Here is a 15,508-nt window from a genome sequence, read left to right as displayed (position 1 = left end):
ACTCCAAAGGAGTAATAATACATTCTCCTCCTGATTGACCTGAGGAGAGTAGGCATCACTGAGACAGGTGCACCGACTCTAACCCTGGTCAAACCAAGATGCAGCCTATAAATGATTCCATTTCATCTCATATCCAACTCCAACATTTGACTTACTTCTCATAATAGAAGCCTGAGGAGCCCTGAAGATATTGTTTGCTTCAGTTTGAGACGCTCAATCATTATTCAGTTTGTTGGGAATTTGAGACGCTCAGGAGTTTCGACTTCAGTTTGAAGTATCGCTGTTTCCTCATTGATCTTTATAACGTGTGAACAGACTTGAAGAGAAAATGTTCACTGAACACAAAGTTCACAAAAACAGGTAGTCTGAACTCTGGTTATATTCATTATTTATGAGGTAGAAATGTATAAATCAAATTGTGGTGGGAGTTTGGATTTAATTCCCTGGTGAGAACATAAACCTTCAGTTTGAGTGATCAATTCAATGATATCAAAGTATGTTATTAATAGTAGAGAAACAATTCACAGAGGATAGGTTTGAACACAAACAGAGTTACTATGTAAACACTTGGCCAAGCGGGACAGAATCCTCAACACCACTGCAGGTATCGAGGATCTGACAAATGGGATGTGCCAGCTTTATGCACAGCTCAAGGGCTCACGTCATCCTTCGATATCATGCAGGCAGGATGTGTCCAGTGACTTTGTCAGAGAAGGGGCAAAATGCCCCCCTCTCTCCTGAGTGTATAGACACTGGGCAGAACATCAAATAATCACAAGGAGGTTTAGGCTCAAACTAACTAACATTTCCTTATATCAGGCAAATGCAAATATTAAGTAGAATTTATATATTGATGTCTTCAGGTTAATCCAACTGAACTTTGAGCATAGCTTTTAGGCAAGGGAGGATCTGTTACATTTCAGAAGAGGACAGTTAGATTCAATAATTTCCATGACACAAATCAAACAGAGGCAACACAAATTTGCTTCCAAAGGCCCGTCAGTACTCCGGGAACGGGCCCAGTGTGCCAGGTGGCCAGTCCAGTCCAGGACACTCCACACATTCACAGTATTTTCAAAGGCCAGGCTTGCTGTCTTTTACATTCTAGCACAGCGGTCTCTTTTTCCATTCCAGTAAACAGTAATGATTCCTCAGAGAAGTTCAGCCACAGCAACACACGTCAGGTAACGAATAAAACATAGAGGGAAGACTCCCTCAACTGGAGAGGAACACAAATCCCCTGCTGCTCGCCCCAGGGCTGAGAGTGACTGGGACACAACAGATTTGAGGAGAGTGTGTGTCCGGAGCTTCATGCTGTATTCAGTGTTCTTCCCTTGACATTAATGTGTGGAGAACATTTCCACGGAACAAACTGAGCCCCCTCAGGTGTGAAAGGTTCAACACGAGTTTGTGTTGACGTTGAAGTCAAGGACAGCAAGACAATGCTCTTTTATGCAACCCAGTAGAATGATGATGTCTGCACTGATGCACAAAAGGCCTTTAAATATACAGTGTTTAGAGTTGTGCACATAATGTCCTGTGATCCATCTTTATATACAGTATATGATGGAAAAATAGAATACAAGCTGAAATGACTGATCAGGATTCATTTTATTTTCAGGGTTGTTGTCTTGCTGAAAAGACAAATCAGGTTTTAGCCGCTTTTCCTCCGGTTTTACTTCCACCTTGTCAGGACAGTCTGGATTGGCTCGTATCCTGGAAGGCCAAGGTCCTTCTGAATGTCCCTGAGATGGAAACGGGTGACACATTCTTTGGCACAGCAGGACTCGACAGACCATCATTCACCACGAGTTGCGATAAGTGTTCAGCGAGCCTCATTCCTAGTAGACGGACATAGCATGAAGTGCGGCAAATGCTGACACATTAACTTCCCAAAGGCCTTTATATCTTTAGCACATCCATCAGCATTGAGGGTTTAGAGAGAGAGCAACAGGGAGAGAATGTTTGATGTATGTACATTAATATTGCTACTTAGACAGCATCCATGGTGTCCGGGCTCTATTATGTTGTTGCTCTACCTGATTTGTATCAATGAAGGTCGATTACATATCTTCTAAATCCTTCCAATCTACTAAAATCATTCCACTGTTCAAAACCTCTGTAAAACCATTTGGATAAAAACAAAACATTGTAACATTCTGAAGGGGGTGCGGGGGGGGGGGGGGGGGGGGGGTTATTACAGGACCTTTGTATTGGACTGCCAACTGAGTGTTTAGGTCGCATGGCAGTTAGATTTTTTCTATTTATAGTTCATGTATGTATACATATATATTTTCTGCATGATATTCTATCTGCATGCTATATCTTGTGTGGCTTTTAATTTGATTGTGATTTTGAACAATATCTTTACTGTTTACTTCCTGCCGCGTCATTCCCCTAGTGATGACATGATTTGAACATGCAAAGCCATTGACCTTTCCACCAATAGGGCAGCTGGCAGGAGGCACTACAGGTGTTAAAGAGAGGAGGAAAGTGGACCGAGAGGAGGACGTGCGGCATCAAGCCACCAGGAAGGAGAAATCATGGAAGGACATGGCGAAGACGAGACGAGAAAGGAAAGAAAAAAATCGGAGAATCCGGGATTAAGTCACGAAAAACTCTGGTTCTCATAGGTTCTCACCTCTTCTTATATAAAATACCAATACATCTAATTTCACACCAGGTAGTCTTGATTTAATTTCATATCTTTATTAAACATGATTATAACCACATACCATTTTTATACCACCCCCCCCCCCCCATTTCAAAGGAGTAACTCAGAGTACTCACTTAGTATTTTGTATTTTAACCTGAGTATGATCTTACTTAATTAATTTCTCTTGTTAATAACATGCTGGTGTTTGTTGCGTCCTTGGTAACATCTGCTGTCTCAATTTCTGGCACACTGCTCCACTTCCTCACCGGAGCTGCTCCTGTCTCCAAATAGCATCTGTCCGTGTCCATGCCTTTGGTGTTGATAGGCTCATAACTCATGGCATCTGACCAGTCATGTCGTGCTGTGGACGGGACATTTGTTGAAACTGTAGCGTGGTGGCTACAGACAGGGAGAGGTAATACTGGAGTAGATGAAAACAATAATAATAAAGGTTTCCTGCTGGGCTTTAGAGTGAGGCCTTACATAGAAAGAAAAATATTTTTTATATCTTTATTAAATCAACAAATAGTCTTATTGAGAGCTGAGAAGCAGGGTTGCTACTTGGCACCTCAAGGCCACATATTCGATGAGTGAAGAGCAAGATGGGTGAAGATGTGTCGGCTTCAGCTCTGCAGCTGAATATTTGATCGACATTCACAAGACACCTCCATCAGGACGCAGGTTTTAGAAAGAGTCTGCATCCACTTAGTTTAAAGTCTGTTTAAAGTTCGGATGTGATGGATTTGATAACTTGACAGAGTCTGATGGGGAGTTCCAGAAGTCCTCAAAAATCTGATCATATGAGCAACATTTGCTTTCGGTACGTTTGCTTAGTCACTCAAATGTAATCACCATGTCAGGTCTGTTAGGAAGCAGGGATCAGAGTTACATGGATTAAGATGCAAACTCGTTCGTATCCGATAAGTGATTGTGGTCGTGTGTTCAGAAAACCGCTCAATCTAGGTTTGGTGTCATCTCAATTGAAGAATTTATTTATATTTCCTGATTTACAGCTTAAGTCCATTATTTACTATTACTTGACGAAAATTGTATTTTTAAGCTTTCGGACATGTTGTTTTATTTGAATTTGGATGTCACTATTAACCCTCTCTATTTTCCATCATTATATTTAAGCCAATTTTAAAGAAAATAGAAAAACAAATAGGAGATGGGGGATGTGATTGCACGGAGAGTGGAGACAGAAGTGGTGTTTGTGAATTCAGAATTATGAATACAGGAAGTGATATGAATGTTAAAGTCTTTGGCGTATTAGACCCCTATGTGATTAGTGTCTGGATGAAGAGGGGGTGGATCAGAACATAGTACAGGAATTCCAGTCTAATCCAGCCATAATGTTTGTTGGAAAAGCTCTAATTCTTCTTTGTAAATGTACAAAATCTGATTTCTAACTTCTTAAATTTCAATCATTATCCGCTGGCTCTGCTTCTCACTGTGATGCCTTTCCTTTGAATTCTCTTTAAACTGTCAGTTCATTTTCCTCTTCTTTTTTGATTGCTGTACAAAGGGTAATCAGTTTGCCCCGGATAACTCCCTTTAAAGCATCCCATAGTATAGTTTGGTTTACCTATCCATTGTCATTAAGATCAATTTAGTCAACCAATCGATGTAATTTCAAATTAAACTTCTTCTTTGATTCCTTTGTTGTTAAGCTGACTTGCATTGTGTCTCCAAATTGTTTTCTCTAGTCTACAATCTAAATGTAGTAGGTTTGTGATCGGAGTTCTCTCTGGTTCTAATTTCAGCTCCAAACCCTTAAAATGCACATTTAAAAAAGCTATAAAAACATGAGAGAAGGAGTCAGAAAGGCGCGGATGCATTTTAAGATACAAAATATCTACACAATCAACCACCCAACACTTACAGTTTTGCTCTCAGGTTTTATTTCTTGTTAAAATGAACGATAAAGTCGCAAACACATCAAAAATAAAAAAACAATAATATAGCAACAAAATGGTGAAACATTATAACCCTTATTTACACAAATCCTGAAATACTTATACAAATGTTTATTCTATTGTCTTATTGCAGACATAAAGACAGCGCACTATCATCTGTGCTATTAACAATCCTTTCAATTTTTTTTCGTCAGTGGAAAGAGCGCTCGACAATGTTTCCTAACCTGGCAGGGATCGCAGCCTGCGCTTTTTTATTTTTCCAAAGTAAAAATAAAACAGTTTCAAGTGAGTCACTGTTAAGGCTCTGTGTATAATCGTGTGATATATAGTCAGTCGGGGGGGCTCATATTAATGAGTCCGTGTGGGTCGGGATTTGAGTTTGAGGTAACTGGTGCTAACAGGTTGTTTCTGGTAATGAGGTCTGCGGCTGTGGGTGGGTGCGGGTTTGCTAAACTGGACCCGTGCAGGACTCTGCCACTGGACCGTTGTCTGCAGCTTCACATGTCTCATGCCTCATGACCACCACTGAATCAGTTGACATGCATTCCGCGACTGGACCTGTTCCGATGGTCTCCCGCATCATGGTAAGCACTCTGGGAAGGTAGACCTGTGATTATATAACACAAAAGAGAGGAAATGAGAACTGGAAAAACTAAACTGTGCTTCTGAAAACCTACTTTTGTGTTTTCTTTTGTTTACCCTGAAGTTTTTTAAGCAATATTGCAATATGCTTATTTTACTGTGGATGTTGTTTGAGATAAGTTAAAGTATTATATTTATCCATGCTGTGGAATTCGTTAAAGAACAAGTACCTCAGTGTCTTTCTCAGCTGCCTCTTCTGTCACCTGAATAAGAACACAAACAATATGAGGATTGGCCCGGTCTGAAGGATGGTGAACATGTGTCTGACATATGCACTCACAAGTAAAACACACTCACCTTATATTTCTTTGGCCTGATGTATTTCAAACAGCCAAAGAACTTGTGTAAGTTGCAGGCGAGGAAAGTGATCAACGCTAACAACATGGTTGACAAAGCTATGGCGCTCCAGAAACCTAGAAAACACCACACAGTCATTTAGATATACTGACATGAGGACTTCTCTCATTATGTAGCTGCAGGACACGTCAGCACATTATAATTACATTTATTTGGTCCACAGTTAAAATGAATGGAGGACGAAACAATTTGTTTTCAGTATCAAGCTGAAAACAAATTGTTTTTGTTCTGCTTTGTTTTTAAAATTTTTACGTCAGGTTTTTCACATCAATAGATACAATTCTCCACTTGTGCTTAACTTCCATTAGTGAATGTGCTGAGGTTTCATTTTTTTAGGTGAAGCCCATGTTTGTTTCTCACCTGCTGTGAAGAGGAAGGTGAGGTAAAGCCACAATAGGCAGGTGATGGGCGCTGCCATTAACATATCGATAGCTTCCATGTGGACTCGGATATCAATGGGGTCGGGACAGTAGACAAAGTACAGGTTGTATTTGTTCACAAAGTACCTCAACAGCATCCACAGTAGACCTGATGGAGTCAGACACACAAACACACAACCATTAGGAACCACACCATGGAAATGACTGGACATATGTCTTATGCATGATAGTGACTCAGGGACATTGAGGTGTTTGGTCTGATATAATGGAGTAATCAAGAGAATGATGTCAATTGAATGTGAACAGGTGCATGTTTGTGTCGAGCTAACTACTCACCAAAAGGCGCAATGATGGGACAAATGAGGCTGTTAGCCATAACAACGGTGAATGTGAAGAGGGTCCAGCTATACATGGGTCCATATTCAAATTTGTTGGCCTGGTTAAAATGAGTAAATTACAGAAAGATATTCCAATCTTTTTTAAACTTTCTTTAAAATCTGACTATTTAGAATAATATTATTAATTTAAGATGTTTTCATTATTGTCACCTGTTTACAGGCCTATAAACACTTATTTACATATCCGGCACAGCCTGGAACACCTGACATGCCCACATGCCCTCATGGAAAAAGCCTGTCCTGAACATGTTAACATTTAATACAATTAACAATAAGCTATGAACTGTAACTTGTAATTGTTATATACTGATACCCGTTTCTGTTTTCCCTAAGAGATCAGGTACAACATTCCTCTAGTGGACAATACTGTAACAAACCTGTTTGAGATATTTTCCTACAGCTGCAGAGCGTGGCATTACCCAACGAAAGATATAACGCAGTAACTGAGAAAACAGCAGCAAATCCATCATAGAGCCCATGAAGGCCGCGGTGATCACATAGTTGACAGCAAACACTCCTTGGTCCGGCATAAACAAACACCTGGTGTAAGGAAGGAAAGGCAAACCAACAGTTACAAAAAATAATAAGAAAAATGCATGAAAGAGAATGAGAACATATAAGAATCTTGCATTTTGTTTACAAACATAAATAACCAAAAGGGAAAATGTACAAAAAAACAGTTTTTTGATCGTGTGAATAGCACAACTGTAGAAAATCTGATGTAAATAAGCAACTAAACCTGTGAAGACAATGTCAAATATGAAACCTAATTCAAAACCTGACTGCTACAGGAAGGAAAGGGATCTTCCTGTCTGCTTAAAATTACAGGCAACATTTTTGATTAAAGCTTAAAATAGCAGGAAGCAGAAAAGAGAAATGTCCTTACTCAAACTTCAGTGTCTCTACACCGTGGAACAAGCTTTGAAACAGCCATTGGAATAAGCCTGGGAGACTGAAAAGACACAGCAACAATGAAAAATTGCTAAAATGCACTAATTGCCAACCCGTGAACATTATATTATAAGTAGATGCTTGGAACTGTTGCTTATTTAATCTGATGGTAACACAAATGACCTGGTGAGTCCTAGTGAGGGGAGGATGAGCACCAGGAGGATCAGGAAGAAGTAGAGTTTCCGCATCGTGCTCAGCTGCTCACTGGACCTGGGGGACAGAAGCAGCTGGTACTCAAAGCTTTTCCTCTCAGCTAACAGGAACCATGGGCATGTGAGCATACGTGTGTGTCTGTGTGTGTGCATGTGTGCTTGTGTGCGTGATACCTGCTCCAGTGTGATTCAAAATTTGTAGAATAGTAAACTATGGCAGAAAGCAATGTAGAAAACTTCCACAGCAGTAGACTCGGGCCAAACTGCCTGACAATGGGGCTCTACGGTGAAAAAACAACATAAGAAACTGTAGATTCTCAGCTTTCAACCCAAACTCGTAACAAATATATGTGTGTCTGCATGTGCGAGTCTCACCAGGATATCAGTGATGGGTGCTGTCCCAGTGAACATGTGAAAGGGGTTCACCATCATGGCAGGAGTTGTGAGTAAGGTGACCCCAGCCAAGACGGCCAAGTTGACTAGAAGAAATCGCCCCATCCATTTGAAACCCTTCACTGGCAGATTCTTCCTGTAGGAGAAACACAAGCAACCGGACTGTTACACACAAAGAGGACAGCACAACAATACCCAGAGGTAACTGCATTCAAAGAAAAACTATTATTCCTCTCTTTTCCTCTACATCAGGCAACTAAACCACAAGGTTTTAAGGTTGATATTTAGTTAAAGATGATTTAGACATTTGCAGATGACATTTATTCACAGTAACTAATATATTAGCCTGATCATTTTCACTGAATGATGAGTGCATGGTGCACATACTTAGGGGTCGGTGTGGAGGAACTTACCAGTGGATGGATCTGGCCAAAGATGCGATTTCGGACCTCCACTTCTTCACTTTCAGATCTTCGCTTTTGGATGAAGACTTGGGCCTCCTTCCACAGCAGAAGATTGACTTATTACACTTGAGAGCGTTGATGTCTTTTCGAACTCTATTGTGAGAAACGACAGCAGGCGGTGATACACATTAACCAACTCTCAACACTAACACGTACCCTGTGGTCTGTTTCCAGTTAAAAGTTATGATGTGACAATAAAACTGACATAAAACTGTTCTGATCAGGCCAGAGGATGAGAACGGCCAGCCTGTGTGTTGCTCCAAAAAAGCTAAGCGAATTTGAAAAATGGAACCAGTGGCACAGAAGAATGGTCAAATAAATAAGTAATGGAGTTGGATCAATCCCTCGCTCATGTAGTAACAACTAATACTATTACACAAGGGTAGCAATGGATAAATACATGATCATTTCTAAGGTTGTTGCTGTTTCTCCCACCTGTGAATACAGACATATGCACAAACAAATAGCCACTCACAATGTGGCCATGGCATTGGTCTTAAAGGTCACAAAGGCCATCCCCAGGGGGGTTGGTGGTTCCTTTTCCAGCTGCTCCCTCATCTTTTGTAACAGGTTTTCTTCTGCTTCAATCCTTGGTGAAAAAACAGACACATAGAGATTGGCTTAACCTAACCGTTTTAAACACATACTTCTCAACCCGCTGTTGCTTGCTACAATCTCCTTGCACACATGCATATATGTAAATATTGAACAGTATATACTGCTACAAGGTTCAGTAGAGTTGCTGGAATCTATTACAATTCTCTATGTGGGTTTATAGCTGCAAGCCACCAATTTCACACAGTCCTCATCAAAATCAATAATATTTCCCTGCTCACTTAAACATGTTAGTATGTTCTAATTGCCATTGAGGCAAGAGACATTTTTTCACTTATTTAGTTATTTTGGTATTTCTTACCTTTCCTCATCAAGATTCGAGAGCTTGGTCACGTCGAAGCCCAGGGTGACAGCGGTAACTTCGCAGGTCGGGTACGCCTCTCTGTGGAAAATCAGGATATTGAGAGAGGAGTAGGTGGCTACTATTGATAGCAACATGCAACTGCAGTGCATCCACACTAAATGTAAACTTCATTCAAGATGGAGAGGTTGGAAGGAAAACAGTTCAGTCCACTCACGTGAAATGGGCCTTTATTTCTTCTTCTGTCGCTGCTGTAGGAACCGAACGAATCAACAAGGTGTTTCTGGTCTGCAAAGTGAAAAACAGAAAGACACATCAGTAACGTGTTCTCACAGTGACATCAAATTAATGTGATTCACCACACTATAATCAGTCAATCCTTCTACTTTGAGTCATGCCCCTCCCCTCTGCAAAATAATATGTAAATCGGTCGTAATTGCTTCACCCTGATAGGTAATTCATAGCAAAAGCTTATTTTTAAGTCTCTAGAGTCTATAAATGTAAGTATCAGTGAGATCCAGATAAAGTGTAGAGCTCACTGATACCTGTAGATACTGAATAATAACATAAAATCGTATAGTCTAGTCCTGAGTAGTCATACACTCACCGTCTCTATGCTTCTGTCTTTTACGTGAAGTGTGCGATATTGCATAACATCAAATGTCACGATCAAGAAGATAATTGCAAAAAGTACGTGCACCCATAACAGGGCCGATCTAGAAGCAAACAGAAGACACAGAGAAACATACAGGTTTGCGCAAACCACCAAGATCCTCTGCAATACAAAATGTACTCATGTATCCTTATACAATCATTTTTAAACTTCATTCTGAATGAGCTGTTACCCAGTTGGAAGATTCCCAATGGTTATCCTTCCGAAATTCCATGCACCGTGATCTGAAAGAGATAAACAGCACATTTTAACTATGTGGCTGAGACATGAACGTGAACAGAAAAATACAGGCAACCTAAGCCAGGGCTCAGTCCAAACCACTCACAATACAAAGGTCACAATCTAGACACAAGACACTGATTAGGGAAGTGGACACAGTTTGACCCCTCCATGTTGATTGCTTGATATACTCGAGGCCACCAGGAACTATTTAGTAAATACTCACCTGAATCAGTAAACAACGTAAAGGAACTATCATTAACAGGCACTGGTTATTATTATCATTGATTCATTTATCATAGGGTAAACAGTGTGAGCTGTAATCAGAGACAGTGATTTCTAGCCCACCATGTACGGATCCACTCAAGTTGAGAGGCAGTATGATTGCCACAGAGATGATAGTCATGATGCACCCCACTTGTATCGGAGAACGCTCGAAGGATAAGAAGTAAACAGCATCCGGACCACATTTGGCTTCGATTTGTTTATCACTGTAACACACACAGAGACACTGATTAGAGGAAACCACCACATCTTGTATATGAATGATGATAAAACAGAATCAAACCATAGTCACTCACGTCAATTTCATGGTGAAACAAATCCAAGAGAAGAATCCCTAAAGACAAAGACAGATATTTTGATCATACACAATAATATTGATAGCCGTTTGGCAAATTGTCTCACAGTGTGTTAGCCCTTTGCCATGCATTGTATACCACTGACGTGATAGCAAACACACAACTTTCTTTTAAATACCTGTTCAGCCTGAATAGACCCAGATAAAGTGTTTCCATTGGCTTGTTCTACCTCCATGACCCTGAAACACAAAGTTCAATTGGTTTACAATACTTGTCATTGTGTCTAGCACACGTAGCTCAGGCCTCATGTTGTTTTAGTTGTAAACTGACTGTTCGTTGTCCGTGACCATAGCTCTACATCCATGGTCCCAACACTTCCTGATGATGCAGAACAATAATAGCAGCAGCTGTAGATGACAAGAAAAGTCATTATGGATCATTATAGCTGCCTCTTTCTTTGACTTTCTTTACGCTTGAAGATGTTTTTATTGATAAGAATAAATATAAATTGCAGCCTATGAAAAAACGACAGAAAAAAAATACAAACAACTGGGGATCACAGGACTCTATATTAATTTGATCAGAGCCTCATCAGATGTAAGATACATACCAGAGTGCCAACAAAATTGAGCAAGAAAACGACTGGCACTCCTCCGAAGGGGATTCCACTGATAACGTTGCCGTGTGAGTAGCAGGTGCCATTTTGTAGGAGGAAAGGGTTATTATTGGTTAGCACCTGGAAAGGGGTATTTAGCGACAACTGTATTTTAGGCATCACTGGAGTGGAACCTGCTGTTCAATCCAAATAACATATACGCAGAGACAAGAATGAGCACAAATGGTGGGAAATGACTTCCCAGAGCCAAAACTACTCCAACAGTGTGAAGAAAAAGGTAATGTGGTGTAATTTTTTATCCATGAACTGTGTGACAATTCTATCCATTAAATGTGGGTCACATAGTCCAAGGTGGAATCTTTGTCGTTGTCTAAGCACTGGTTAAAAGATGACGATCTGAAGATCGACTGGTTCATTAAAAGTAGACTTGTGAATTTGGTTTGAAGTAAGTAAGAACTAATGCTCAGGGATATTCCTTCTATGACAATCCTAATATCATTCTATGACAATCCTTTAATCCTATGACAAGGGTACACACATCGATTTGTCTGTTATCCTCCATCAAATTCAAGAAGCATCAAAGAGGCCACTGATCGTAGATTAAAGGCCTGATCAAACATAGCAGGTAGATTAGAGAGACACAGGTTTTTTATATGTATTTTATTTACACAAAAGCAGAAACTGGCTCCTCAACTGAGACACAGGTGAAACGTTTATAGTGGCTGATCAGGCCATTCAACACAAAGGGGGATAGACTAAGACATAATAACATTTAAACAAAAAACGACCCCAAACGTGCCAGTATAATGTTATCTAAAAACGAAGGAAAAATAATTTAACATCAATATCAGAACAGTAGCTGTTATCAAACAAAAATGTAAATTACAAACTAATGTCCCTCCCCAATGATTTTGAGGAACATGGTGCAGTAAAATTGGTAATCAAGACCATTTTGACCTGTCTGCTTCAGCTGGCCCCTCCTTTTGATGGATTCCAACAGCAACCCCAAGGACCCAGTAACTCAAAGGAAACTTAATTCATTCTCACAAATTTTAAATGGAAGAAACAAATACAGCTAACTAAATGTGTGCACTTGAAAATCTATGTGTCCAGTTATTTATCTGTTACATGTGTGTTTGTACATTTAAGATTGTGTGCTAAAAGAAACCTCAACTAAAGCAAATTAAATGACCACCATGTTGTCGATGTTTAGTCTGAAAAAGCCCAGGAAACTGGTGGTAATGCACCTTGACGTTGGTTGCAACCTGCATATAAACCAAACAAACAAAGAAGAAGTAGTGGCAGATGAGGGGGCATATATCCAGTGCAAGGTCAACTAGATTAAATGATCTGATCAATTAGTTGGCCACTAATTTAGAATTCCATTAATTAGTTAAATATTTATATTGCGCTTTTCTAATCGTGATGACCACTCACAGAGCTTTACAGTACAGTTTTACACTATTCACACACACATTCATAGAGTGCATCTGTGTGCAGCACATTCTCTAGGAGAAGGGTTCAAGCTCAGTATCTTGCTCAAGGACACTTCGGCATGCAGATTAGGGAAGGCTGGATTCAAACCACTGACCTTCTGGTTAGAGGATGGCCGCTCTATCACCTGAGTCAAGCCATATTAGGCAGATTATTGGCTGTGACCATAGCTTTACTGGCAGCTGCAAAGTAGGCATGGCCGTCTAGGCGGGCAGGCAGGTAGTCAACAATGTGCTTCAGTAGCATGCACAGTAGACCTGATGGAGTCAGACACACACACACACAGACACACACACACAAACACACACACACACACACACACACCATTAAGAACTTCACACTATGTAAATGACTGGATATATGTCTTATGCATAATTGAAACATGAACATTGAGGTGTTTGGTCAAGCCTGACATAATGGAGTAATCAAGATAATGACGTGTATTGAATGTGTACAGGTGCATGTTTGTGTTGAGCTAACTACTCACCAAAAGGCACAATGATGGGACAAATGATGCTGTGAGCCATAACAACGGTGAATGTACATAGGGTACATGGTGGGGCCCCGGGGCCTGTGTGTGTGTGCTGTTTGGGAGTACACGCACACACATTTTTCGCCTGCTTCTGCTATTTCAACTCATGGCCTAAAATATTGATTAAAATATGAACGTGAACATGAGCTCTGGCTGGAGTGAACGTTGCTCTTGTTCACGTTCATCATATTTAAAATGATTTGTTCAGTTCATCTTTCACAAATATATGAACAGTGTTGTGCATAAACGATGTTTATTCAACGCGTTCATGCACAACACTGCCATAGACTGTGTAGAAAGACAGCTCCCCAAAAGAGAAACCAAATGTCTTGATCGCTCCCTAGTGGCTGGCTGCGGTATAGCTCATCGACGTCGGCTCCTCCATGTAAGGGAATGGGACATGGAGCAACAAAAATGACAAACAGCACATTTAATTAAATTTTCTCAAAGATGGTTTCCGCTGTTTTAGACAATTCTCATCCCAGTAATGTATACTTGATTACATTATTTAATTAAATCCTTTCTAGTTGTAAACTTCACGATTGACATCTGAAACTAACACGCGATTGCTCGAACATGTGTATTACATGTGTATTTGTAGGACATCCCCCCAATGACTACTGTGCTGACTCTGGCTCCAAGTGACATCATCTGTGAATGATGGCAGCGTTCATATCTGGGATACTTTGGCTTCATTTTGGGAGACAATCTTTATACACAGTCTATGAAAACTACCAACACTGAGGTCTAGGTATAAGATAGGTCAGTGACAAGTCTGTCATTGTATAAAACCATACAATTGCCATCAAATTTAGTTTTTTTACTTTTTACTTTATTTGTCGTAATATTATTATTCTTCTCACCCCTTTGTCTACTTTTTCTTGTTTTTTGTATTATTGTGGTTTTATTGGTTGAAAAAATTCAGACTGTCCCTGCATATTTAAAAACTTAAATAAAGTATTCAGAAAACAAATCTAGTTTAATGCATATACTCTTTAAGAAACCTTATGTTGTTTTTAATATGAGGCAGTCAAACACTGAGTTTATCCTGCATGATTAAACAGCAGTTATTTTTTCTACAGTCACTATAGTTCACAGGAAGCACTTCAAGTGAAGTCATTTAATAATTTAAATTTCTCAACAGGAACTTAATTTTTCTATTAACACAGCAAAACTTTTTCAAATAATTACACAACTATCATCTACACCCCCACACACTCCTGCTCCTGGGTGTCACTTGCATAATGTCATTTCCTTTTGCATCAGACTTCTCAAGATTATAGAGGCTGAAAATAGAGCCTGGCCTTTGCAGTGCAAACCATCTCTGCTTAGAGACGGATACGCTGTGTCCTTGTATTCTCATTCATGCAGATCGAGGGGACTTTGCATTGTCTTCCTCACCAGTAAAAATACCTGATATATTTATACTTGTCTGCACTCAGCTTCTCATTTTCCTTTCCTTTATTCATTTGACTTGTCACCCTTACTCCTATAATTTGTGTGCCTTGTTCCATTCAAATCCTGCTTATTAAACATTCAGTCCTTTGCATGTTAAGTCCATAAATGGCAAGAAGAAGAATTAGTGTGTTGAGTTCGCTTTTATCATTAAATAACCTGATCAGTGCAACAGCTCTGCACAGTTTAACTGGCACAGGTGAGCAAAGTTGGTTCTGACTATGTCCCTCCGCCATAGAAAACTAAAGTGCACTCAGTAGAGCACATAACTGGGCCCATGCCCAAGAGTCCCCTTAAATTCTGAAGCCAAACTGTTAAATGTTTTTGGACAAAGTTCTCAAACTGATTAAAAGTCATGTTAATTAACTGAATCAACATTATGTTAGCTATTTCAGTAGTTGCAGTTTGTATCTGTGTACCAATACAGCAAATCCACTGTCTACGGATTTCTGATTGGATCTGCAACAAATTTCACACATTCACAAATATCTCGCCCCTAAACTACCAGATTTTCTTTCATGAATTATTCTCAACAAAAATGTTGAAAAACGCCCTATCTCACTCAAAATGGGAAAGAAAGTAAGACCCATACCACATCTTTCACTCAGGTTTTATGGAAATCAATACAGTACTTATTGCATAATCCCGATAACTAACATTTATAATAGAAACATAACCAAATGAATTACAATATTATGACTCATGAAGGGCAG

At 39.8% G+C, this 15,508-nt stretch overlaps 1 protein-coding gene across 1 annotated transcript; it reads right to left on the bottom strand.

The window, feature by feature from the left end:
* Nucleotides 1-5,020: 5,020 nt before the first annotated feature.
* On the bottom strand, nucleotides 5,021-11,048 carry LOC133931785 (CSC1-like protein 1). Its single transcript, XM_062378737.1, has 15 exons — nucleotides 11,029-11,048; nucleotides 10,877-10,937; nucleotides 9,443-9,513; nucleotides 9,226-9,306; nucleotides 8,785-8,898; nucleotides 8,259-8,402; nucleotides 7,828-7,981; nucleotides 7,627-7,733; nucleotides 7,424-7,510; nucleotides 6,727-6,889; nucleotides 6,288-6,393; nucleotides 5,932-6,099; nucleotides 5,512-5,627; nucleotides 5,385-5,417; nucleotides 5,021-5,179 (listed from the first exon to the last, which is right to left on the bottom strand). Exons 1-15 carry the CDS (start codon nucleotides 11,046-11,048, stop codon nucleotides 5,021-5,023), a joined length of 1,584 nt encoding a protein of 527 aa, XP_062234721.1.
* Nucleotides 11,049-15,508: the final 4,460 nt, after the last annotated feature.

This window comes from Platichthys flesus, chromosome 20, assembly GCF_949316205.1.
Source record: "Platichthys flesus chromosome 20, fPlaFle2.1, whole genome shotgun sequence".
Lineage (NCBI taxonomy): Eukaryota > Metazoa > Chordata > Actinopteri > Pleuronectiformes > Pleuronectidae > Platichthys > Platichthys flesus.
The sequence above is the reverse complement of the archived record's forward strand: the minus strand, read 5'-3'. Positions and strand labels throughout refer to the sequence as shown.

Excerpts from the sequence above, each read along its gene's own strand:
- LOC133931785 (XM_062378737.1), bottom strand. The coding sequence starts at position 11,048 with ATGGTCACGGACAACGAACA. Across the intron at positions 7,982-8,258 it reads TTGGCCAGATCCATCCACTG|GAAGAATCTGCCAGTGAAGG; the intron begins GTAAGTTCCTCC and ends TTTCTCCTACAG. Across the intron at positions 7,511-7,626 it reads TTTGAATCACACTGGAGCAG|GTCCAGTGAGCAGCTGAGCA; the intron begins GTATCACGCACA and ends TCTGTCCCCCAG.